The 25,262-nt window shown below is 41.7% G+C and overlaps 1 protein-coding gene across 6 annotated transcripts in view; it reads left to right on the top strand.

Annotated features, from left to right (window-relative positions):
• The first annotated feature begins 323 nt into the window (after positions 1–323).
• HECA (hdc homolog, cell cycle regulator) overlaps positions 324–25,262 on the top strand; it is a 175,117-nt gene continuing 150,178 nt past the window's right edge. For 3 of the 6 annotated variants that reach the window (XR_013377845.1, XM_077895084.1, XM_077895093.1), the window contains exon 1: positions 324–647. Coding sequence is in view for 5 of the 6 variants with exons in the window: in XM_077895084.1 (XP_077751210.1) it covers positions 374–647 (274 nt within the window). In the remaining variant the exon portion in view is untranslated. Of the gene's footprint in view, positions 648–956; positions 1,057–25,262 lie in introns of those variants that run through there. The other 3 variants (XM_077895110.1, XM_077895122.1, XM_077895112.1) reach the window with 1 other exon arrangement.

The raw sequence follows: 25,262 nt of genomic DNA on the forward strand, positions 1-25,262 counted from the left end.
GGTCCGCTCCGCCGTGAGGTCACCTGGTGGGCGCGGCCAGGCCGAATCCCCAGTGTCGTCACGGGCGGGGGCGGGGCCAGAGCGTGTCAGCGGAGCCGAATCAAAACAAGCCGGAGACCCGCCTTTTCCCTCCGGCTCGGGAGCTCCTAGCTCGCGTCCCGAGCCCGCGGCGCTCGCGCGGCTGCGAGCCTCTGGTGGCCGCGCGCCGGCTCCAGGAAGCCGGGGAGGGCGCGGCGGCCGGGATGGCGCGGCGCGGGCCGCGCGGCTAGACGGGCTTCCGAGGAGCCGCCGGCCCGCGCCCTCCATTCTCTGCCCCCCGGCCGTGCGGCGGGGAGCCGCCTTCCCTGACGCCGGGCACCTGGACGCTCGCGAGATGCCCAACCCCAAAAACAGCAAAGGCGGCCGCAAAAACAAGCGCGCCAACAGCAGCGGCGACGAGCAGGAAAATGGAGCCGGGGCCCTGGCAGCGGCGGGCGCGGCGGGCGCGGCGGCCGGGGGGGGCCTGGCGGCGGCGGCGGCCGGCTGCGGGGCGGCGGCGGCGGGCGCGCCGGGCACCGGGGGCGCGGCGGGCGCCGGAGGCGCGGGGACTGGCGCCGCCAACGCCGCGGCCGCCGCGGGGGCTGCAGCGGCGGGCGACGCCAGGAACGGTAAGACGGGGCTGGCGGGGCGAGCGCCAACTTCCTCCCCGACGGGGACGGCGGGGCGCGGGGCGCGGGGCGCGGGCGGGCGGGCGCGGGCGGGGCGCGGACAATGCGAGAGTCAGGAAGTGCTCACCCCGCCTCTCCGCCCCGCGGCGGCTGCCCCTGCCCGGGGTCTGCGCGGCGCCCGGGGTGCGCGCCGCGGGGTGCAGAGCGCCTGGGACCCCGGGCGGCGCCCCTCGGGCCCTGCGGGTGCTGCGCGGGCCGAGTGCGTGCGCCCCGGGCCGTGGGGGCAGGGGGCCAGGGAGGGGGAGAGCTGCCCAAGTTGCGGAGATGATCCGGTCGGCAGCTCCGACACCCGCCCCGTCTGCCCCGCGGCCCGGTCCCCCCGTCCTTCCTCCCGGCGGCGGTCCCACAGGTGAGGAGGCCCCGAGACCTTCCTGCTCCGGGGCGTGTGCGTGCTTGTGCTTGTGCTTGTGCGCGCGCGCGCTCTTCGATTCTCCTGCTCGCTCGAGGAAGGAAGAGAATCTGAACTTGACTTCCGTTCTCAGGCCGGAGTTCAAAAAAAAAAAAAAAAAAAGATCATCCTCTATATGATTCTGTTTTACAGCTGTGGAAGGAAGCCTGCTGGTCGCAGGCAGAGCCTGGAAGCACCTTCCGAGGGGCGCTCAGGGCATAGGAAGGTGTGGCCGGACTGCCCTGGTCACTCCAGAGACGTGGCTTCCGCCACAGGGTGCCTGCCGGGCAGGGACTTCTTTCTTGCTAGGACAGTTCTTTGAATTCCTGTAGTCAGGCAGTTTTTCAGGGAAGGGAATAGAGGTGTATTTTAATGAAGGGGGGTTAGGATCTTTATATCTGGCTTTTACCTTGTAGCTTTTCAGCTTTTGAAGCCATTCTTTATGCAGATCAGTCACTTTTTAAACGGACCCCTGTGCTTCTTAGAACCCCACAGTGCTCTGGACATAGAAGGTTGAAGTGTAGCCTGCCAAGAACAGAGGCATAGGCCCCACTGACTGTGTCTCTGCAATATTGAAATAGGAACGTTTTTCTTTTTTCCAGGAACAGGCATCCTGGTTTTTTGTTTTTGTTTTTGTTTTTGGAATCCTGGTTTTGACTGTTTGGTAGTACAGTGTTTGGCCAGGCAGTCTTCTCCATGTTCTCTGGTTTTGCAAGCTCTCAACTTTGTTTTGGTCTTGATGTGGCAGAGGGGAAGGAAGACAAACTTGTGGCTCAGCCCCCTTAGAGCTCTGCCTTCTTGGCAAACTTGATTTCTCAGACTTGATTTCCTCGCCTTTAAAGTGGGAAAAAAAAAAAAATCTGTATTTATTACATTGGTTCCCTCATAGGGTTATTGTGAGGCTCAGAGTGTCACTTTCCTGCCCAGTTCGAAGTTTGTTTTAAAGTCTTGTTACATTTCTACCATGCTTAGCAAAGTTCCTCAAGAGAAGTGATCTGTGAACGATAGCTGTTATTCACTCCTTCAAAAAATAGCACTTAGTGTTAGAGTACTATGCTAAGTATTAAAGGGTACAGTGGTAATCAAGGGAAGACATCCTGATCCTCATGGGGCTTGCATTCCAGTCCTGGTGGTCTGGTTTACCTTTTTATTTTTTGTTTGTACAGAATCTTCAAGTTGGCTATTTCCTTTTTTCTCCAAAAGATTAGACCACTTTAAGGCAGTGTGAGGAAATTTTTTATTAGGCTGGTGATACCTCTTCCTTTGTAAACTTCAAGCTGATTATGGCGTTCCTATTATTACTTTCCTCTGAAATGGCAAACTCAGGTATATTTAGCAGTTATGTATATACCTGTGTGAAGCTGTGTATTTCTTATTTGCAGCTTGTTTTATGAAATGAATGGGGAAAAAGGGAAGAAATGGGCCAAACATTGCCATAGTCAGGGTTAGAGAAGGCACAAACTTTGACCAGTGAGCTGTATTTTACGATGCCCCACTTGGCTCTGACATGATGAAGTCTCCGTGAATGATCCACCTTAATTTGAAGAACCTCTCACTGCAGTTGATGACTGAACATGGATGCTAAGGCATCTGCGTGCAAAATTGACAGCAAGGAAATTACAAATGCATCTTAGATTCTAGAAATATCTTTGTGTAGGAATATTACTGGAAATGCACTAGCTGGACAGTGAGGGAAGCAGGATTGAGCAGAGGGAGGAGTTGAACTGCCACACAGTTAGAACAGGGAGCTCTTTAGTGGGGAAGGTCCTGAGGAATTCTTTCACCTTGAAGCATGGAGGCGGGGCCTTTAAACTTGCTCTCCTTTGTTGACCATTTGGACATGGGCTGCCCCCAGAAAGAGGGTATGACTTGGGGAGTGGCATCTCTTAGCTGGAGAGCCCTCTGTGGAGAGGGGCTCAGCTGAAAGGTTTATTTATTCCCCTATATCTGTTTCTTCTCTTAGACCACTAGTGCCATTCACCTAAGACACAGTTTTTGGATAAATAGTTCTCACTACCCTTTATGGATCAGGCTGGGAGTTCACTACCAGCGTGACATTGTTTTGATGGGAAATACTTCTTTACAAATGGGTTTTTGGGACTCCCACCTGTTCCTATAAGCAAGATTTGTGCTTTTCTCTGTACTTAGACCAGTGAACACATTTTTTTTTTATAACCCTAGGTTTATAGTACATTTTAAATAGTTTCTCTTTTTAGGTGTTTACTTGAATTCTTACTACATTTAAATTATCTATATTCATCAGAAAAAAAAGAGTGCTGTTTATTTTCAAATCAAGGAATATTTATTGCAGGTCTATGGTATGTCGAGTACGATTGTCATCTCGGAATATATATATATTTTTTTTTATTTAGAAGTTAATTTTGTCAGGTCTTTAAAAATATCTGCTACTTTTGGATCTTGTCTTTTGAAATTCACCTTTGTAATGAGGATTGGTAGAAAATATTGCCTCATCCATCAAAGATCTATTTTGTGTGTTTTTAAGAAGACTATCCTTTGCTCTGCGGATGGAGTTTTGTGCAGTCTTTACTCTTTATTTGTTAGAGGACCTGAGTTTAAATTCTAGGAACTAAACCTTCAATGTCAGCTTTCCTGTAAGTCCAAGAATATATATCATTCCGTAGAGAATTTTTTTTTTAAAAGATTTATTTATTTATTCATTCAGAAAGAGCGAAGAGAGAGGCAGAGACAGGCAGAAGGAGAAGCAGGCTCCATGCAGGAAGCCTGATGTGGGACTCGATCCTGGGTCTCTAGGATCACACCCCGGCCTGCAGGCAGCGCTAAACCACTGCGCCACTGGGGCTGCCCATTCCATAGAGAATTGAAAACAGGATATAAAACTAGGAAGTCTCTTGCAGCTTAATCCTCCTATGAATTTACTCCAGGCTTAGCTGTGAACAATTTAAAAAACTTGAAGGCATCAAAAGGAAAACTTTAGGAAGAGAAAAATCTGTTCTGATCGATTTTGTTCACCAGCTCTTTGGCATTAAAAAAATATATATATTTAATTAATTTATTTGAGAGAGAGCGAGCACGAGTTGGGGGGAGGAGCAGAGAAAAAGGAAGAAGCAGACTCCCCACTGAGCAGGGAGCCCAACTCCAGGACGCTGGGATCATGACCTGAGCCAGAGGCAGATGCTTAACCAACTGAGCCACCCAGGAGCCCTTCTCTTAGGCATTTTTAAGGGATTGATATAATTACAAATGTTGTTATTTCGTTATTTTACCAGTAATAAAATGACCACTGTGGGAAAAGAATTAAAAAAAAAATAAAGAAAATAGGCAAAGTTCTGTTTTACTTTCTAGTCTAACACATAAGCATACTGCATAGATCACCACTGTTAACATTTGATGCATACTCTTGTACACTTTTAATTTTTTCTCTTACAAATTTTTAAAAGTACATATATAGTTTTCAAAAAAAGAGTATAGTATATTTTATAATCTGCATTTTACATATGCAGTATTTTGTGGACATTTTAGCAGGGTGGTAAATACGCAGGTGCATCACCATTTTCATGACTGCATAACAGGCCGTCCTATGTCCACATCTTGGATACTTTGATCATTCTACTGTCTGATCTTTAGGTCCTTATTTAGACATCTGTAGGCATTATCCAGTTACTTATGATAAACTTTTACTTGTGGACCTTCTGTGTTAAAGGATATACATTTAAAAAAATTATTACTTAATACATGCTGACAGATGGTCCTGTAAAAAAGTTGTAGCAGTTTGACCCTGCTGTGGTCAGAGTGCCCTTTCCCCATAGCCTTACTAGTCTCTAGTTCTTGTTTTAAAGGTATGCTGGGAGAATTGCTGGTATACCTGAATGTCTCAGCAATAAGAGGGCCCCAGTGGGATTGGGAGCCTGGAGCAGATGCTACCACACTTAAGGGGACTGCATTTATTTCTTTCGGGGACTTCTGTGCTCTTTAGTGATTTGGTGGTTAACAAGGATTCAACAAGATACCTGATAATGGTGAATGGCATTTTGGTAGTTGGTAATAATGAAGATGAAAGCATAAGCTCTTCAAATTCTGTCTGCACCACTATTCTAATCTTAAGAAATAAGGTCTAAAAATTTTAAAGTTTTAGTCAACAGGCACGCAATCTGAAGAGGCGTGGGTACAAACCTAGGTGCCCTAGTTTACTAGCAAAGTGACTTTGGGGCAAGTTATGTAATCTTTCTCAGACTCCATTTTCTAAATACAACCCTTTAGTGAGTTTTTGAAAATGAAGAAAAACCGTACTAAAGATTTGGCTCAGGTCCTGGCACATATGGGCTCTATCAGTAATAGCTTTATAAGCTTTCTGATTTGTTCAACTTTATTCAATTACAAGACTTTTTCAACTATTCTGAATTGAGAATAGATACCAAGAAACAATAAGATGGTGGTGAAAGGTCTGTGAATATTAATATAGGAAAAGATGGATATCATACAGGTTTTTATTCAAGCACTGATTTGATTACAAATGATCTATTCTTCCTTTATCATCTCTGATTATAGTTTACCTGGAAAGATCAGATGATTTAGCAGAAAAGAAACAGAAAAGAAAAAAGTAGAATGTGAAAACGGTTACATCTTCCTTTCTTCATTTATTTATTCATCTCATATATTTATTCATCAGGCACTGTGTTAGGCTCTGGGATTACAGGGACAGAAGAATTGGGCCCAAGGGGCTTATGGTCTACTTGGGAGCCTGTATAGAAACAAGTACAAGTAGGTTATTACATGCAGTACACAAGTGCAGCTTAGAAATAAAGACCAGGGCTTCTGAGGTGGTAAAAAGTTGAATTAAAAGATTGGGATTATTATGGGGGGCCTGAGTGGCTCAGGTTAAGCCTCCGACTCTTCGACTTTTGGTTTTGGCTCAGGTCATGATCTTGTGGGTCATGAGCTCCATGTTGGACTCTGCGTTCAGCAGGGAGTCTACTGGAGATTCTCTCTCCCTCTCTGCCCCTCCCTTCCACCTCTCTCTATCTCTCTCAAATGAATAAGTACATCTTTTTTTTTTTTTAAGATTTTTATTTATTTATTCATGAGAAACAGAGAGAGAGAGAGAGGAGGGCAGAGACACACAGGTAGAGAGAAGCAGGGAGCACACCCTGGGCTGAAGGCGGTGCTAAACTGCTGGGCCACCGGGGCTGCCCCATTCAAAAACAGAATGAGAAACCAAGAAAATTAATCGTTTTTATTATCATTGGATCAGTTTTAAAACAAACTCTGGTTGAGGTTGGCTCTCATTGTTTTGTACAAAGTAACTTTGTGTATGTGTGTGTATCTTAATTCTGTATATTTTATTTATTCTTTAAGATTTTATTTATGTATTCATCACAGACACACAGAGCGAGAGAGAGAGGCAGAGACACAGGCAGAGGGAGAAGCAGGCTCCATGCAGGGAGCCTGACGATCCCGGGTCTCTGGGATCACACCCTGGGCCGAAGGCGGTGCTAAACTGCTGGGCCACCCGGGCTGCCCCATTCTGTATTTTAGAAAGCTTCCAGTTCTCAGTGGTTGCTGAAATAGCTACTTGATTTATTTAATCAACAAGATGTTTCAGTTTGATTGTACTAGAGAGTTTTTATAAAACTGCAAAGAGTAATATTGCTTCTAATGCTTAATTATGTCCTAATTTATTAGAAGTACAAAAGGGGAACAAATTCTTTTTGCTAAATTATACTTAGGAGGATAATACTTGAAAACAATCTAAGAGTTAGAAACAAAGATTAAGAGGAAGTTTAAAATAAGGTAAGAGGAAGACTTAAAGAGGAAGTGTTATGTTAATCATAATTGCATTGACGGTAATTAATAAAAAAGCATGATTCTCATACACACTCACATAATGTATTTTGTAGGTTTAATTTGTCAGGAGGAAGAGATTTTCCTCTATCTTCTTATGTGTAAGAATTGGAGTCTGCAAATTAAGCTGACAAAAGACAGACTAACAAGAGAAAAGACTGATTTAATCACAGAAAAAGCGACTCAAAGTAGGGAGCTAGAATTTGTGGCTTCTATACCAACTTAAGAGAAGGGGAGGAGAGAGATCACTTATGGAGAGAACAGAGGACTTCTTAATAAGAGAAGTGGAGAAGAAAAAGGCACCTATGGGAAAAATATCTTTCTGGAAAAGAAATGTGCCGTTAGAGAATAGATGAGAGAGATGATGGTTAGTGACAGTGGCTGCTTAGGTTTGGTGTCAAGACTTCTGTCTGGTGATAAGAGTCAGTCTTCCCTGATTGCTCCCAGGAAGGAGACTTAAATCAGTTCCTTTGAGAGGCTCTGCTTTTAGTCAGATAAGGGTTTTTAGGAACTCTGATGCCTTCAGCTGAAACTAATTTTTAGGCTATAGTGGCACATTGATCTCTTCAAAATATTTTGCAGTTCAGATTACATTACCCCTGTAATAACAATTGCAGGTGGTCAGATAGCAAAAGACTGTCATAATTCAGGATTTCTATTTTTAATTTTGTTGGAAATTTATTAGAAATAGATGGTCTTAAAGCATATGCCTTTATAAAACCAATGAAAAGGATAAGTTTAGGCAAAAGTTAACAGGGTATCAAATTACACATATAACTAAGGAAGCTGTTTAAAAAAGTATGTTTTCCCTAGGAATAAGCATAAGTTTGATGATACTTCAGATCATGTCCTTTCAAGTTATAAATGCATCTCAGAAGAGTCTTTTGACACTAATGTTGAAACTCAATTACAAACTCTTTTAGGTTTCTAAATGAGCATTCCTGAATGTGGTTATTTCAGTATAATATTTAGTAGAACTATTATAATACAGCTTCTTATTAAAGTGACATATTATTTGTTATGTTTCAGTGCCTGACGAAGCTCAGTGTCTGGGCAGAAATGGAAACAGGGATGTACAGAATCAAGTTCTGGCTATTTTTGATTGGCAGCATGTGCAGTTTGTAATCTGAGAGGCTGAGCCGAGGATGGTTGGTGATGGTTGTTACTGAACACACACATTGCTGCCAGAAGCCATGGAGAGAGCCTGGTATTGAGAAATACGAAGTGTCCTTTTCTGGTAGAGGCAGAAATGTGTACATCTAACATACGGGGCAGCTCCAAAACTATTCCAAATGGTTTCCAGCTCCTCAGATCTGTTCTTATTGGGCAGTGCTTACGTGTTGCAGTACTGTTAGCTCTGTAATGAATGATATGGTTTCACTATATTAGGCATTTTATTTATTTATTCATGAGAGACGGGGAGAGAGAGAGAGAGACAGAGGCATAGGCAGAGAGAGAAGCAGGCTCCCTAGAGGGAGCCTGATGCAGGACTCAATTCCTGGACTCTGGGATCACGCCCTAAGCCAAAGGCAGATGCTTAACCACTGAGCCACCCAGGCATCCCTAGACATTTATTTTTATTTTTTATTTTATTTTATTTATTTATTTATTTTTGACATTTAGTTTTAGATGTGTAGATAATGTCTGGCTTCCAGAGCAAATTGGGTAAGGTTGCTGGGTGGTAAGTGTGTTGGGGCTGCAGAACCCATAGAATCCACAGAAAGGAGAAGCAGCTGCTTCTAGCAGTCAGAACCATGATGATACCACAAGTGCCCTTTGTTAAGTGCTTTCTAGGAGCCAGATACAAAACCCTGCAGTCGGCAGTCTGGACTTAAAGATGAGGTCCCTGAGTTACGTATGACCTCTTTCCTTTTTTGTAGAAAAGGCATGTTTGGTTACAGAAATGTGCCTGACCCTGAAGCCACAGTTTGATTCTGTGTGGCATTAGGTCCATCTTGACTGACACACATACATGTGCATAAATGAGTGAGTTTTTTTTTTTAAAAGATTTTATTTATTCATAGACAAAGAGAGAGGCAGAGAGACAGGCAGAGGGAGAAGCAGGCTCCATGCAGGGAGCCTGATGTGGGACTCGATTCCGGGTCCCCAGGATCACACCCCAGGCTGCAGGCGGCGCCAAACCGCTGCGCCACCAGGGCTGCCCAATGAGTGAATTTTTAAGTTGAGGACTTAAATGCAGTATATAAACATCAAGGAAGCAATGGGGCTGTTTAAATTACCTTTAAAAGGCCTTATGCTCACCATTTGGGTACTTGAAACTAAGATCAAGTTTGTGAAGCAAAACACTTGACGAAGGAAGCACTTCGCTCATACATTTTCCATTCATGTTGATCTGATTCCTTCTCATTATGATGGAAGGATTTCCTGGTCTTGGAATTGTGAAGGTTGTGAAACATTTGAACTGACGCTTCCTGTTCTTAATGGACCACTGTTTGTAACTAGGATGTGATTATCTTCTTTAGGGTAAAGTCCTAGGTGTGGGATCACTGGTCACAAGGCATATGGTTTTTAAGGCTTCAAGTCAAATTGCCAAACTGCCCCCTGGAAAGGGTTTAGCTGTTTGTGTGACCGCTGCCCTCCATGGGGTATGCCTTTCTTCATAGTCCTCAGCATGTTTTTTTTTTTTTTAATTTTTTTTTTAAGATTTATTTATTTTATTCAGAGAGAGAGAGAGAGAGACTGAGAGGCAGAGAGACAGGCAGAGGGAGAAGCAGGCTCCATGCAGGGAGCCCGATGTGGGACTCGATCCCGGGTCCCCAGGATCACACCCCAGCCTGCAGGCGGCGCCAAACCGCTGCGCCACCAGGGCTGCCCCTCAGCATGGGTTTTGAGGATCATTTTCATCTTCACCAATCAGATAGTTTGAAAAATTACAAGTCATTGTTATTTTTATTTGCATTTGTTGGATTGTCAGTGAGTGAGTACCTTTCTGTGTGTTGTTTTCCTGTTTGTGCTTTTTCGTCATTTTACAAATGGGTCATTTGTGTTCTTACTGATTGACACAAGGGTTTTGTATATTTAGGATACTTTTTTCATATACATTTCCCCTGGCTTATTTTTTTCATCTTTTGCCTTATTTCAGGTGTCCTTCCTGGTTAGAAATGTTACGGTTTTTGTATGATCAGAGAACATCCACATAGAGAGAGGACTTGAGAGAAAGGTAGGGAGTATGAGGAAAGTAGCCTGTGTGACGATGGTACCGGCAGGAAAAGGAGTGTGAGCATGGCGTAAGCTTAATGACTGAGCTCACTGGGATATCAGTGCACAGCAGTGCTCTTACATTAGGTTCTGTTTCCTTTTTGTATTTAATTTTCGAGGCTCTGTTTTCATAGAATGCGTTGCAGTTCCTGCTGGCTTCTCTGACCCTCCACTTCCCTGACCGCTATTGTCCATCCAGTTGGCAGCTGAGCTGCAGTGCTCAACACCTGTCACTTCTTGCACACTGCTAAAGTCCCTTGCACTTTCTATTCCAGCTACAGAGGACTTGGAAACTTGTAGGTAAAGGTCCATTAGTTACTTACCACCTCTTCTCAAGAATAAAGATGCAAACTGAGTCCTCTTAAGGCTAAAATTGCCCATAACTTCTTTGTGATAACACACTAAATGCCAAGCACAAGAAAGTTCTCATTTTTCTTGTTACAACTTGGATTGAAATTACATTTGTATGTTAGTAAAATGAAGGTATAGCACTCAACTGAACTAAAATTTATTCGCATCTCCATCATGCTGATCCAGTCAGCCCTTGTGCTTCTCAAATGTCTGTGATTTGGAAGAGGTTCCCAAACTCACTGCTTGTTCTAAAGAGTGTGAGATTTGACAGACACGGGTCATAACTTAAGATCTGGCATTTTGCAAGACCAATGAACTTTTCTCAGTCCAAATGCTCTTTTTTCCCCTTATTTTTAAAAAAGATTTCATTTATGTATTTATATACTTATGTGAGAAAGAGTGTGTATTGAGGGTGGGGGCGGTGAGGGCAGGGGAAAGAGCAGAGGGAGAAGGACAAACAGACTCTGTCCTGAGCTTGGAGCTCCATGTGGGGCTCAATCTCAGGACCCTGAGATCATGACCTGAGCTGAAATCAAGAGTTAGACACTAAACTGATTGAGCCACTCAGGTGTCCCTCAGCCCAAATGTTCTAATCTGTAGAAAATAAAGATGATAATGATACATCGTTTGTGACCAATTCTTTGCAAACAAAATATAGAGCTATTTGAAAAAGCAGATTGTTGGGTCATGATTTGGGAGTTTTAGGGTTTACTAGGTGAATTGTTGGTCCTTAATTACTTGTATGGTAGTGTGGTTGCTTCCCGCTGTGTTGATTGCATACTCTAATTTTTCGAAGAACCCAGGGCAGGCCTTGGCTTTGCCTCCTTAAGTTCGCAGTGAATGTTATTCCAAAATCCTTATTGGGGAAGCCTTTAGTTTCTCTCCACATTCAGGTCTAGGAGCTCTGCTGTGCAGATTTTCCAGGAGAATCTGCAGTGCTTGCCTGCAGTTCTCAGGGCAAGTCCAGCTCCTTGAGGGAGCTCTTAGGAGTTTCTGCAAGGGCTTTCTGACCCTGCCATGAGGAATGACTGTGGTGAAGCGTTGGGTAAGGTTCTTTCAGCAGAGTGAGGGTGGCTAACTTGGGGATTGTTCTGTTGTGATCTGTGAATCATCTTGTAACCAGGTTTCATCAGTAACAGCAACTTCCACTGTGATTTTAACCATTTTATTAACAGAGCCTTGCTTTTGGCTATTGTACTCATGATTTACATGTATTTGCCTGTATCTGTAATCTTGCCTCACTTAGTTTGTACCTTGATTCACTCAGGCCTTTCTACTTTTTGCTCTTTACCTGCCTCTAGGGTCCTATGGAGTAGGAGTTTGTGTTACTGTAAAAAACATTTGAAATGCTTATATGTGGCTTTCATTTGTTTCCTTAACTCCCTTTTAGATTTTGCATTTTAAATTACATTGAAGAATTTTGGATATACCAAACTATATTATAGATTTTATCAAAGTATCTTCTATAGGCATATGTTGCTTGGTTACATGTAAGTTTTAATGTATGCATAAATATATCAATATATCTATATAGAATGATTGTTTTTCTTGAGATTTGATTGATTAAAAACACTTTGTAAGCTTCATCCTTGAGATATTCAGATTTGAAATTTGACTTTGGACTAAATCAGTTTTCCTCATAACTTTTTTTTTTTTTAAGATTTTATTTATTTATTCATGAGAGACACAGAGAGAGAGAGAGAAGCAGAGACACCGGCAGAGGGAGAAGCAGGCTCCACGCAGGGAGTCCGATGTGGGACTCTATCCCGGGACTCCAGGATCGTGCCCTGGGCCAAAGGCAGGCGCTAAACCGCCGAGCCACCCAGGGATCCCTCCTCATAACTTTTTAATGTTACAATTTTATTTATTTACTTATTTATTTAGTAAGTATTTTATTTATTCATTCATGAGAGAGAGGCAGAAACAGAGAGAGAGAGGCAGAAACAGGCAGAGGGGAAGGTAGGCTTCCTGGGGGGAGCCCAATGTTGGACTCGATCCTGGGACCCTGGGATGAGGCCCTGAGCCGGAGGCAGATGCTCAACCGCTGAGCCACCCAGGCATTCCTAATGTTCCAATTTAAAAAAATTAATTGGAACTGTTTTTCTCTTGACAGATTTGGAAATACTATTTAGAATTCATTTAACATATAACCATATACATTATATATATTTCAGTAGAATTATATTTACTGTGACATATTCTCCTATAGCAAAAAGAAATTTCTAGATATATTTGGTAACTTTATAAATGGCATACATTATTTTTTCCCTCTAGTGTAGAAATGAATAGTTTTGAGTCTTTGACAGTGGCCGTACTATAAAATTATATCTTTGTTCCACAGAAGTAGTTGAGAAAAGAACGAATGTCTGGCTAGAATGACATCACTGGCTTAATATCTCAGTGGCAGTCTATAACTGAGTTTCCTTAGCAGTAGAAAATCTTATGAAATATATATTGAAAACAGGTCATATAACAGCAGGTTGTGTTGAGTGTGAATATGTGGTAAACTGTTGGATCAGGAGACATGACTGATTCTTGAGTCTAGTTTTTATTCTTACTAAGGTGTGTATAAGACTTAGACATGCTCTCTTCTTTGACAAGTCTTTTCTTGTTGCAATAGATTCTGTAACTTGCTTGTTGGTTGCTGATGCAGCATTTCAGAAATAGACCAGTGCAGCCCCCAGGCAAAAGCTTTGTCTTTTCTCCTTGGATCTCAGCAGAGTGACTGCCAGGCTGGGAGGGATTGCTATGAAGCATTTTCCCAGCTTTATTTTGAAGGGAAGGCAAGGGAGCAGAAAGTATTTTTCAGGGAGCTGAACAGGGCAGAAAAGGCATATGGAAAACAAGAGTATAAGGTTTTAGTTTAGTTTGAGGGATGGATAGGGTAGGGAAATGAACTTAGTTACGGTGTATTACGATTTTATTGATTTAAATACACTAGTCTTAAATAGTCTGGAGAGTTGGTATATTGACCCAGTCTGTTGACTCAAACAGGGTTCAGGCAAGACAGGCTGAGCTTCTGTTTCTCAACATCTGCTTTTTTTGCTGTGTAGTTCACTAGTCTCCATACCAAAAGAATGGTATGTTTCTTTACATTCTTTTCAAGGAAAATTGCTTTATTCTCATTAATGACTATGTAAACCTTTGTTCATGACTTTTTTTTTTTTCCTGAGTTTAGCAGTTCTGTTAGCTAGAGTAGATTTATCACATCGTCTTTTTTTTTTTTTTTTTTTTTTTAAGATGTAATTATCTTTGAGCACTTGTGTGTGGGGAGGGGCAGAGGAGAAGGGAGAGCGAATCCTTAAGTAGACTTCCTATGAAGTGTGAAGAGCCTGGCCTGGGGCTTGATTCCAGGATCCTGAGATCATGACCTCAGCTGATATCAAGAGTCTGATGCTCAACTGACTGAGCCACTGTGGTGCCCCTCTCTGTGTTTTTAAGAAGTACAAAGATGGGGTCAGGAAATCTTTATATCATAATTGAGTTTAAGCAATTGCTTCCTTAACTTGGGTTTCCTTCTTTATACCTAGTTTTAAGGTAAGTCTGAGGAGTAATATGGGTATTGAACATTTTGAATAAGCTTTTGGGTAATCACATCACAGTAAGTAGTGCTACAATTTTGAATAAGACACCATTCCAGGGCAGCCCCAGTGACTCAGTGGTTTAGCACTGCCTTCAGCCCAGGGCGGGATCCTGGAGACCTGGGATGGAGTCCCATGTCGGGCTCCCTGCATGGAGCCTGCTTCTCCCTCTGCCTGTCTCTCTCTCTCTCTCTCTCTCTCTCTCTCTGTTTCTCTCATGAATAAATAAATAAAATCTTAAAAAAAAAAAAGAGACACCATTCCAAATTATAGAACCGCTTATTTTGATCTGGTTTCGCAAAGCTTGTTGGTCACTGCCTCTTTTTATAAGGTGACTTTATGCTCTTTATTGATCTGTGTGCAGATGGGTATGAGTGGAAGAAGGAATGCCTCTTACCAACTGAGTGACCTTGGGCAAATCACTAAAGGTTACTGGGGGTTCAGGAAATGTTTGTAGAATGTGAATGAAGACATTGTCTTATTTCTGTTCTGTGGAACTTCGGTATTTTATTTTTTTTAAGATTTTATTTATTCATGGGAAGCATAGAGAGAAAGGCAGAGAAAGAAGCAGGCTCCCTGTGGGGAGCCTGATGCGGGACTCAGTACCAGGACCCTAGGATCAAGACCTGAACCGAAGGCAGAGGTCAACCACTGAGCCACCCAGGTGCCCTGAACTTCAGTATTTTAAAGAAACATTCTGGAAAACTATGGAACCATTATCTTCATTCTGATATTCAGCCTAAACCAGGCATATTTGGGTCTCTGTCCTTTGGGATCTTGACATGGCCTCTGTTAAGAAAAGGAAAAATGACTTTTCTATTTTATAGTCATAATTGATACAGATTTCTTTTAAAGATTTTACTTATTTATTCATGAGAGACACACAGAGAGAGGCAGAGACATAGGCAGAGTGAGAAGCAGGCTCCCTGAAGGGAGCCTGATGTTGGACTTGATCCCAAGACCCCAGGATCAAGACCTGAGCCAAAGGCAAACGCTCAACCACTGAGCCACCCAGGCATCCCTGATACCGATTTTTTTTAACCGATAACAGAATGATAAAGCCAGAATAGAAATAAAAAACAGGTATAATAGAAGCCTGTAGCTTTCGATTTAGTTTGAACTTGAGGCTAGATAGGTTGTGGGTTTTAAATGAAAGTAAGGAAAGCATAGGTCACAGAGAAGAAACAATATATTGAGAGAATGTTAAAAACCCAAGTTGTTAAATATAGTTGAGGAGCTCTTTTTTTTAATGTAAAACTTCCATGTTTATTTGTATAGAGTGGCTTGTCTGAGTAAAAGCATATGTTTAAACCCCATTCAAAGCATTAAAAACATGTTTAATAGAATGTAATCACTGTGTACTGGATTTGCTACCCACTTTGGAGCAGTCTCAGATACTAAAATAACATAAGGGAGGATAATCTAAATCAGAGGTTAAGACAGATGTGCTTAAGTGAGCTTATTTGTAGCTCCTGTACTAATTAAAACAAGTTGACAAAATATTTTTGTATTAGCTTTCTTTTATGTATAAAACTTAGTGTCTTTTTTTTTTATGTAATAGAGAAAAGGTCTTAAATATCTGAGAAAGTTAAGAAAACTTTTTAGTTTTCACTTAAAAAAATACCAATTCATCAAGAAATGATATGCCAACACCTAGTCAATTTGAGGTGTGGTGTGGGGCAGCGGTGGGCTGCAGTTAGCCTTCTACAGGCTGTATCCGTCCCTTCCCCTCTAATCTGCTTTCTGTGCAGGCTGCGACCATAGCCAGAGATCATGGCTAAAGCACAGGCTTCGCTTTTGGGCCTGGTGGGTTATCTGGTGAGAAAGGCCAGTCTAGGGCCTAATCGTGGAGCTACTTGAACATACTCAGAGGACTTGGGGACTTGGGGCTTTAGTCTGGGAGTTTCTGAGTTTCCTGAATGTGTATATGATATAATCATAGGGTAATTTTTAGAAGGCTGATTTCAAAGTGGTTGTCCAGCGCTTTTGCTTTTGTGACCCCTAAAAGAAATAAAAAACACAGAGTTTCTCTTGCACATTTAATGTTACACCCAGTTTTTAAAGCTTTAAATAAATGCAGAGGTTACCATTTCCAGTGTACTGTAAAATATCATTTAAATATATTTAAAGAGAATGCCAATATCATAGTAACTTGATGACCATTTATTAGCTATTTAAAAAATAATACTCAGAAATTTTACATTTTTTCTTTATTTTTATTCAATTCTTACCCATAATTTGATTCTAAGACCAAATATTGCCCTGCTTGGTGGGACGCCTGGGTGGCTCAGCGGTTAAGCATAGCCTTCAGCCCAAGGTGTGATCCCGGAGTCCTGGGATCGAGTCCCATGTCGGGCTCCCTGCATGGAGCCTGCTTCTGCCTCTGCCTATGTCTCTGCCTCTCTCTCTCTCTCTCTCTCTCTCTCTCTCTCTCTCTCTGTCTCTCATGAATAAATAAATAAATAACCTTTAAAAAACAAACAAACAAATATTGCCCTGCTTGGAAGTCTTTTACTGATTATTCTATCATATTTTTCTGTAACAAAATATGTATATAAACTTAAGTTTATTTTGCTTATTTTTAAAAATTTTTTTTTAAATTTTTTATTTATGATAGTCACAGGGGGAGGGAGAGAGAGAGAGAGAGAGAGAGAGAGAGAGAGAGAGAGGTAGAGACACAGGCAGAGGGAGAAGCAAGCTCCATGCACCGGGAGCCTGACGTGGGATTCGATCCCGGGTCTCCAGGATCGCGCCCTGGGCCAAAGGCAGGCACTAAACCGCTGCGCCACCCAGGGATCCCATTTTGCTTATTTTTAAACATTTTATTTATTTGACAGGGAGAGAGCACGCGCACTTGAGCATAAGCAGGGGGAGTGGCAGAGGGAGAGGGAGAAACAGGCTCCCAGCTGAGCAGAGAGTGGGATGTGGGTCTCAATCTCAGAACCCTGGGGTCATGGACCAGAACCGGAGACAGACACCTGACCGGCTGAGCCACCCAGGCATCCTAAACTTAATTTTGTATTAAGAAGCACTTCTGGAATGGCAGAGTAAGGACCTCTAGAGATCTGCATCGCCATAAAATCAAAGAGAGCAAAGGCAACAATAAAATCAACTTTTCAGAACTCTGGAAATTAACCATAGGCTTGCAGTACTCCTAGGAGTCTTTATTCAGGGAAAAGGATTCAATCATTGTAAGAACACTGAATATTGTTGTGTTTTAACTTGCTCTATTCCCACTCCCTCTCCCTGGCTCCGGGGTAGCTTTAAACAAGTAGCCTAGTAGTCATTGGAGGGGAAAAAACAAGTTTGGAGCTTCCCCAAAAGCCCTAGCCCCCGAGAATTGTCACTATTGACTTTCCTGGAAGCTCCCTGGTAAAAGCTCATACATAGGGCTTGTCTTTATTTAACCTGGCTCAAAAATTGCCCCGTGGTAAAGTCCTATTCTTAGGATTTCTTTTGAAAACAGTCAGCAGCAGTTGTTAAACATCACAACTGCCTGTGGCAGTGATAGCAGTTGGAGCAAACAAGAGGTTGGCCAAATAACTGAGAAAAGAAAATCTTGGGAATGAGCTGTCCATAGAGGGCATATGAAAAGCTCTGATGTATTTCCGGTGCTCTAGAAGCCTATGCCCATGGGGAGGGATGCATGCATGCCCAGGAAATACTTGAGAAGGTCCTCCTTCTTACCTCTGGCCTTGAGGCTCTGCACTATCAGCAAGTAGAGGCTGAAACAGTTGTGAACTATTGAAGCATTGAAAGCATGTCCCAGCACACATACAGCTCCTGGCTGAAGAGTGGGAGACTTACCAGTTCAAGGCATTTAAGGCAATCTCTGTTCAGTTATTAGCTCAGTTATCACTAAGTCAGCTGAGCAGGAATTTTGGTGGCTGCATATGACAAAAAACAAAACCCCCAAAAAACCCAAAACCCCAGACTTTACAGAATTAGCCCAAGAAAATCACTAAACCAATAAACAGCAATAGCAACAGCAGAATGTCCCATGAGGAGAAGGAATCTGGTTTTCAGAGTTGCCACTTTATATTTTTTAAAGTGTTCAGTTTTCAACAAAAGTATAAGATACTCAAGGAATTAGTGAAGTATGGCTTATGATCTTATTCAGCACTTGCATCTCCTGTGCTAAACTCTGCACTGGCTACATAATAGGTATTCAAAAACATTATTTGAACTGATGTGCAAGTAGTTGTAATTAGCTGATTTTGAGAGCCCCTATGTATTTTCTTTCTTCCGAAATAAGTGTTTAACCCCAAGACAAACCCTGGCATTTTTATTATGTCTCCTAGAACAGGGTCCTTGTTAAATGACATTTTAAAAAGTCATACATTTGCCCAACTGTGTGATGATTGAGTATCCTGGAAAATTTGAAAGCTCTTTCTTTAGGCAATTATATACAGTAACATGATAAGAAAACTGACTTATTTAGAGACCAGATCATTTTGAAATGTTTCCTATATGAAATTTATCTTTATAGTTTGAATTTTTAAAGGATTTTGTGAATATAATTATTATACTTTGTTTTCAGATGTCCAGATCTCTAGTGACCTATAGTCAGGTACTCATATTATATTGTATTTGACTTCTTCATTTAATGATTCAGAGGATTTTGGTTTTATTTATTTATTTAAATTTAATTTAATTTATTTGATTCAGAGGATTTTGGTGTGTCAGACCCAGTGAATTAAGACTGCTTAACAGCACATGCTGATTTAAAAAAATCTGGCCTCAACTCAAATCCGTAGTATTTGTAGATGGCAGACTTTTACCATTTTCGTGATCAGTTGTGATGATGGAATATATTCAGGGTTGTCATGTACCATATTGATGTTCCCTGATTCATTCCAGGAGCAGACAAAAGGAAACTGGAAACACTGAAGTCATCACATCTGTGCACAGTGTTATCAATATTTCCTGTTTCCAAATACTCATTTGTGTATATTTTTCATCCTTCTCTTTTTACTCTAGTGTCTGATAAAAGATGAAGTAAATCTACTAGACTGACAAGCTTCAAACTCCTACGTCACTGCAAGGGGAAGATGTGGATTGAATTTGCATTGATGCCAGCCAGGGAGGCAGAGGCTGATGAGGGTCTTGGAGAATGTGGTCAGCATTCTGAATGGTGATGACAGATGTCTGTTGTGGCTAATGCTGTGCTGGTCATTGTCCAGAGTGACACAGGAAAGGGGACCCATAAACAGTTGTTTACTGGCAGTTGTAAACAAGGCCAGAAATGACTGGGGTTCATGAAGTGATCCTGAAGTTAAAACTTAATTGTTTAGGAACTTGCTTAGCAAAACCATAATTCCCTTTCAAGGACTAGTTTGGGTTCATAATAAGTTGAAGGCCCTTTCTTTGTAGTTTTTGTTTCACAATTTTCTGTTTGTAAATGTATAAGAACATATAATAAGTAATTTTCTTGTGAAAGAGCATTTTGGGTTTTCTTTCCTTTTTTTTTTTAAAGACTTTTATTTGAGAGAGAGAGTGAGGGATCCCTGGGTGGCGCAGCGGTTTGGCGCCTGCCTTTGGCCCAGGGCACGATCCTGGAGACCCAGGATCGAATCCCACGTCGGGCTCCCGGTGCATGGAGCCTGCTTCTCCCTCTGCCTGTGTCTCTGCCTCTCTCTCTCTCTCTCTCTGTGACTATCATAAATAAATAAAATTTAAAAAAAAAAAAAAAAAAAAAAAGAGAGAGAGTGAGAGAAAGCACAAGCAGGGGCGAGGGGCAGAGAGAGAGAGGGAGAAGCAGACTCTCCGCTGAGCAGGGAGCTTGATGCGGGGCTCCATCCCAGGGCCTTGAGATCCTGACCTGAGCTGAAGGCAGACACTTACCTGGCTGAGCCACCTAGGCACCCCACAGTTTGGGTTTTCTGTACTAGAGTACGTAAAAATAAAATGCAAGGTTTTTTTGGTTTGTTTTTCACTATGGAAATGGTATTGTCTATGGATAGATGTGTGCATATGCGTGTGTATGCATGTACGTATATATAAGCTTACATGGATAAGGTTGTATCTAGTTTTTTATAGATACACTGATGAACATATGGGTGTGCCATATTTCAGTTGACATCTGTTATAAATTTATAACTATTATATATGAGTATACGTATCTGTGATTACCAATGGATATGACTTTTTCTTATTAAAACAAATTGCCATTATAATTGCTAGTGCCACTGATGAAGACTAGATAACTTCAATAATCTATTATTTTCCCTACTAAGTTACTACATTGACGTTTCTTTTTTTTTTTTTTTTAAAGATTTATTTTATATATAGAGAGAGCACACATGTGTACTGTGAGTGTGATGGGAGGGGTGGGTGAGAGGAAGAAGGAGAGGAGCAGACTCCTCACTGAGGGTGGGGACTGATGTGGGGCTTGATCTCACCAACCCAAGACCACTACTTGAGCTGAAATTAAAAGAGTGGGATGCTCAGCTGACTGAGCTATCCAGGTACCCCTAGATTGACCTTTCTTTTAAAAATTTTTTTAAAGGGGGAGGGGCATAGGGACAGGGAGAGCGAGAATCTTAGGCAGACTCTATGCTGAATGTAGAGCCCAACACAGGGCTCAATCTGATGACCCTGAAATCATGACCTGAGCTGAAATTAAGAGTCAGACAATGAACTGAGCCACCCAGGTGCCCCTACGCTGATATTTCTTGAGTAGCCATCCTAAGATGGTGGAATTTGTTGGTCTCCCATAATTGTCAGTGGTGATGACAGGTGTACATTCAAATTATGTGGCCATTTGTTTATCACTTGTCATTTCTCAGTTCATCCCATAGATACAGTCTTTGAGGTAAATCTGAGACTCTCCTTTTCGTATTTGTGGAATATGAATTCCCAGGTTTGATAGGTGAGGGAGGAGAATGGGTACAAAGGATATAAAGATAATGGTGTTGAGAAGAGCAAAGCAAAGACAAGACTGGGCCCACATGAGGATGATAAGTACCCCCAAAAGTCTGACTTTTGTGGGTTGGAACCAAGGGGGGATCTCTTGACAGAAGACAAGGCAGGGTAGAGTTGGGAGCAACTTGAGCCCATTACACTATTGTCTCAGTTTCACCAGTCGGTCTGGGAGCAGGTCGGGGGTGGGGGGCAGGGAGAGGCACCTGTGTGGATAGGGTGGACTGAGGGCTGAGTTGGCTGGCAGAGTAGAGTGACAGGAACAGCCCAGCTGAGTCTGAGAGAAGAGAAATGCTGAGAAATAAACCAGGTGAGAGAGCAATAGGTGGAGACCTGGGTATGAATAGCAGAGTCTGAGGTGGAGGGAGCTGAGCCAAGGGGAAGGAGAGGAGAGGTGTGCAATGGATGAGGTGAGTGGTTCAAGGATGGAGAGTACTTGGCTTGTCCACATGTTTCTCTGAGGACGAGAGCCCAGGGCATGGCAGAAAGAGTGGCCTTCCTGAAAGGTGCTATGTTTCTGGGACCTCGGGGGTCAGTGGGTCACCCTGGCCTCTCCTTTTCCTTTGCACTCTATTCTGGTTGATTTTGAAAAGTGAGGAGGGGTGGGGGTGCCTTGGCACCAGTCAAGTATAGATTTTAATATCTAGTAGGCAAGACTGACTGTAAAGTTGGAGAGAGGTGGCAAATGGATTTTTTTCTTTTTCATCTTTTATACTCTCCTTCCTAAAATGGTGTTTAAAAAAATACATTTAATACCATAAGATAAATAATAAATGAGAATATTAGTACTAGGAGCAGTACTATTAGGAAAAATAATGGATGTCCTGAGTCATTTTAAGAGGTAGGTCACAAATTTGGCTTTCATATTTCTAACAAAAGGAAGAGGCAAACAGAAGCGGTGTATACTTTACAGTATCCATCAGATAAAAAACAAAAACAAGGTGATTGGGTGGCTTAGTTGGTTAAGTGTCTGCCTTCAACTCAGGTCGTGATCCCAGGGCCAGGCTCCCTGCTCAGCAGGGAGTCTGCTTCTCCCTCTCTCTTTCTTCTCCTCTCCCTCTCTGCTGCTCATGTGCATGTACCCCCTCTCGCTCTCTCTCAAATAAATCTTAAAAAACAAAAACAGTCACTTAGCCGTTTATAAGGCATTGTAAAATACTAAGCAATGTCCATGACAGTATCCTTTTATAAATATAAGAATTTTATTAGGTTTGCTTGCATCATTAAAAGCAGTCTGTTCAGAGAATGAAATAATGTGGTCTAAGTAACCAGTTGTGTGACACGTAGCTTAGATGAAGGATAGCTTTTATTTAGCAAAGGAGTCCTACACCCAAATGCCTCCAGAGCCCTGGCATGAATAAGTGTGAATGGGGCTAGAATGGAAGCTTGGATGACCGACCTGGAAAGTACGAGATGCACCCCAATAGGCATTTGGGTTTTATTTCATTACAAAAAAACAAACAAAAAAAAAACTTGTACTGGTCTAAGAAGTCACACTGCAGGCCAACACACCCCACTGGAACTCTGATCTAGATTATGTGGACATCACCTATGAAATCTTTCTTAAAAATTGTTTCAAAAAAAAAAAGTGTTTCTCTCAGTTGAGCTTTTGGAAAATATTGAACAGCAATGAGTTACGGATTGTATTCTCTGATAGGTACCTGGTCTGCAGATGACCCATGTTGCCAGTTAATCATGCAGCCATATGTTTTACCTGTTGGACAGACTAGGGAGGAGTTAAAGCCATTTGTCTTTTCAACTGAGGCCACTGGAAATTGTAGGGGAGGAAAACTTTTTCCTTCTTCCCTTTTAGGTTCTTTGGTTGGCCTAAAATTAATTTGACATAAGACAGATTAACAGGAGCAAAACAAATTTAATAGACAAATGAGAGGCTGACAGACAATTGAAGTTTATATGCCACCAGGAGCTAAAGAGAGGTAGGTATAGGAATTTGGGACATCAGAGAGGGGGAAGACTATTTACAGGAAGATGGGAAGAGCAAATGTTTGGTAAGCAAGTGTTTACCCTACAGAGAGGTCTTTCTTATGTTAAAAAAAAAGGTTATCTTTGGTAATAGCTCTCTTCCTGGTACAGACTCCTAGTCAAAATTGTTTTAGATAAGTGGGGAGGTAAAAAGCTCTTCTTGAGTCTGTTGTACCTTGGTTATCTTAAGCTCAAAATAATTTGCATGCCAGAGTGGCACATTATGGGGTGACCTGCCTTGAACTGCATCAGAATCTAGAGGTAAGGGGAGAGGGCAAATTCTATCAGGATCGAGAGTTAAGGGGAGAAGGCCGATTCCACTTTTTGGTCTCCAGGCATCATTTTGGGCCCACCAAGAGAGAAGAGGTGAGCCATCATTTTGGGGATGTTGTGCTATAACTTAGATGGTAAATGGGTATCACATACAAAAGAAATGTAGGAGTTTTGATTATGGCCACATTCTGAATATTTGTGCCAGCAAAGGAGAGGACATTGACAAAGATAATCATGTTCTGTGGTGTTTCAGAAGAGCAAGGAAAATGCTTTAAAAATTGGAATATAAACTGTTGATATCCAGTATATAAAGAATTAAAAAAAAAGAATTTTTACAAGTCAACACCAAAAAAACAATCTGATTAAAAAATGTACAGAGGACCTGAATAGACATTTTCCCAAAGAAGACCTACAGGTGGCCAACAGACACATGAAAAGATGCTCAACATCACTAATCATCAGGGAAATGCAAACTAAAACCACAATGAGAATATCACTGCACACTATCAGAATGGCTAGAGTCAGAAAGATGATAAACCACAAGCGTGGACAAGAACATGGAGAAAAGGAAGCTCTCCTACGCTGTTGGTGAGAATGTAAATTGGTGCAGCTACTGTGGAAAACAGTACAGAGGTCCTTCAAATAATTAAAAATAGAACTACCGTATGATCCATTAATTCCACTACTGGGTATTTACCTAAAGAAAATTGAAAATAGTAGTTCAAAAAGATAGATGCACACCTACGTTCATTGAAGCATTATTTACAATAGCTAGGAGATGGAAGCACTCCAAGCATCTGTACGTAGAAGGATGGAGAAGATGTGGCAAATATATACAGTGGAATATTAGTCCTAAAAAAGGGTAAGCTCTTCCCATTTGCAACAACATGGATGGATCTAGTGTATTCCAAGTAAAATAAGCCAGTCAGGAAAAGACAAATCCCATATGATTTCATTTATATGTGGAATTTAAAAAATAAACAGACTCTTCAATATGGAGAACAAACTGGTTAAATATGGGAGATGGGTGAAGGGATGAATATGATAGATGAAGGGATGAGTATGATAGGTGAATGGAAGCTATGAACTTCCAGTTCTAAAATAAGTCCTGGAGATGAAAAGTACAGGATAGACAGTAATATTGTAGTATCGTATGGTGACAGATGGTCACAGATTCACATTGTTGAATCACTATGTTGTGCGCTTGAAACTAATAAAAACCTTGCATGTCAATTATACCTCAATAATAAAAGAAATGGGATAGTTTAACAATTGTCTGGACAGTTTCTCTGCAGTTACATACAAATGCACATACACTCCTGCATGTACACACATACTTAATCTGGAGTTGTGTTTCCATTTTATGATAATGTGATTTGGTTCTGAGAGCTCCTGAACCTACCTTTCCTTCAGGGTGAGTGCAGGCGATACATGTAATGCTAGGGTGCTGTGTGGTTCTCTGTGATCCAGCATCCTTAGGATCAAAAAATTTAAGCAGAAGAAAAGGCAGCCTGCTAAAAGATTTCCTGGTACAGTGATCCCATTGTATGCAAATTTCAACTAATGTCACAAATACTATTAATAAAAGCTTCATATGATGTGCAAAATTTCAGTGGTTACTTTTCAAATTGTGTATCAAGCTATGTCATATTTTCAAAGTTAGGTCCATTGAATTACAAAGATACTTTGATACCCAGTGGCATCACCTTTTCTTATAAAGAGAAATATATTCTAACCCTTGGCAGTATTATGTGAACTTTTTGTTTATAGAACTTCTTCAAGGATTTTAGTGACCTTTGTGTTATTTTTAAATTAATTATTACAAAGTAAGTATTTATCTTGCAAAATACCCAGGTGTGCTAATGCTGGTGCTGAAAAATATCCTGAAAATCAGTAACTTTTGAACAGAAATGTGATAAAAACACTGATATGCCATGCTGTCAGTTTATGAGCTAAAACTGAGAAATATTAGCGATAATGCTAATATTAAAAAGCAGCAGTAAAGAAAAATACAACACA

This window comes from Canis aureus, chromosome 1 (genome assembly GCF_053574225.1).
Source record: "Canis aureus isolate CA01 chromosome 1, VMU_Caureus_v.1.0, whole genome shotgun sequence".
Lineage (NCBI taxonomy): Eukaryota > Metazoa > Chordata > Mammalia > Carnivora > Canidae > Canis > Canis aureus.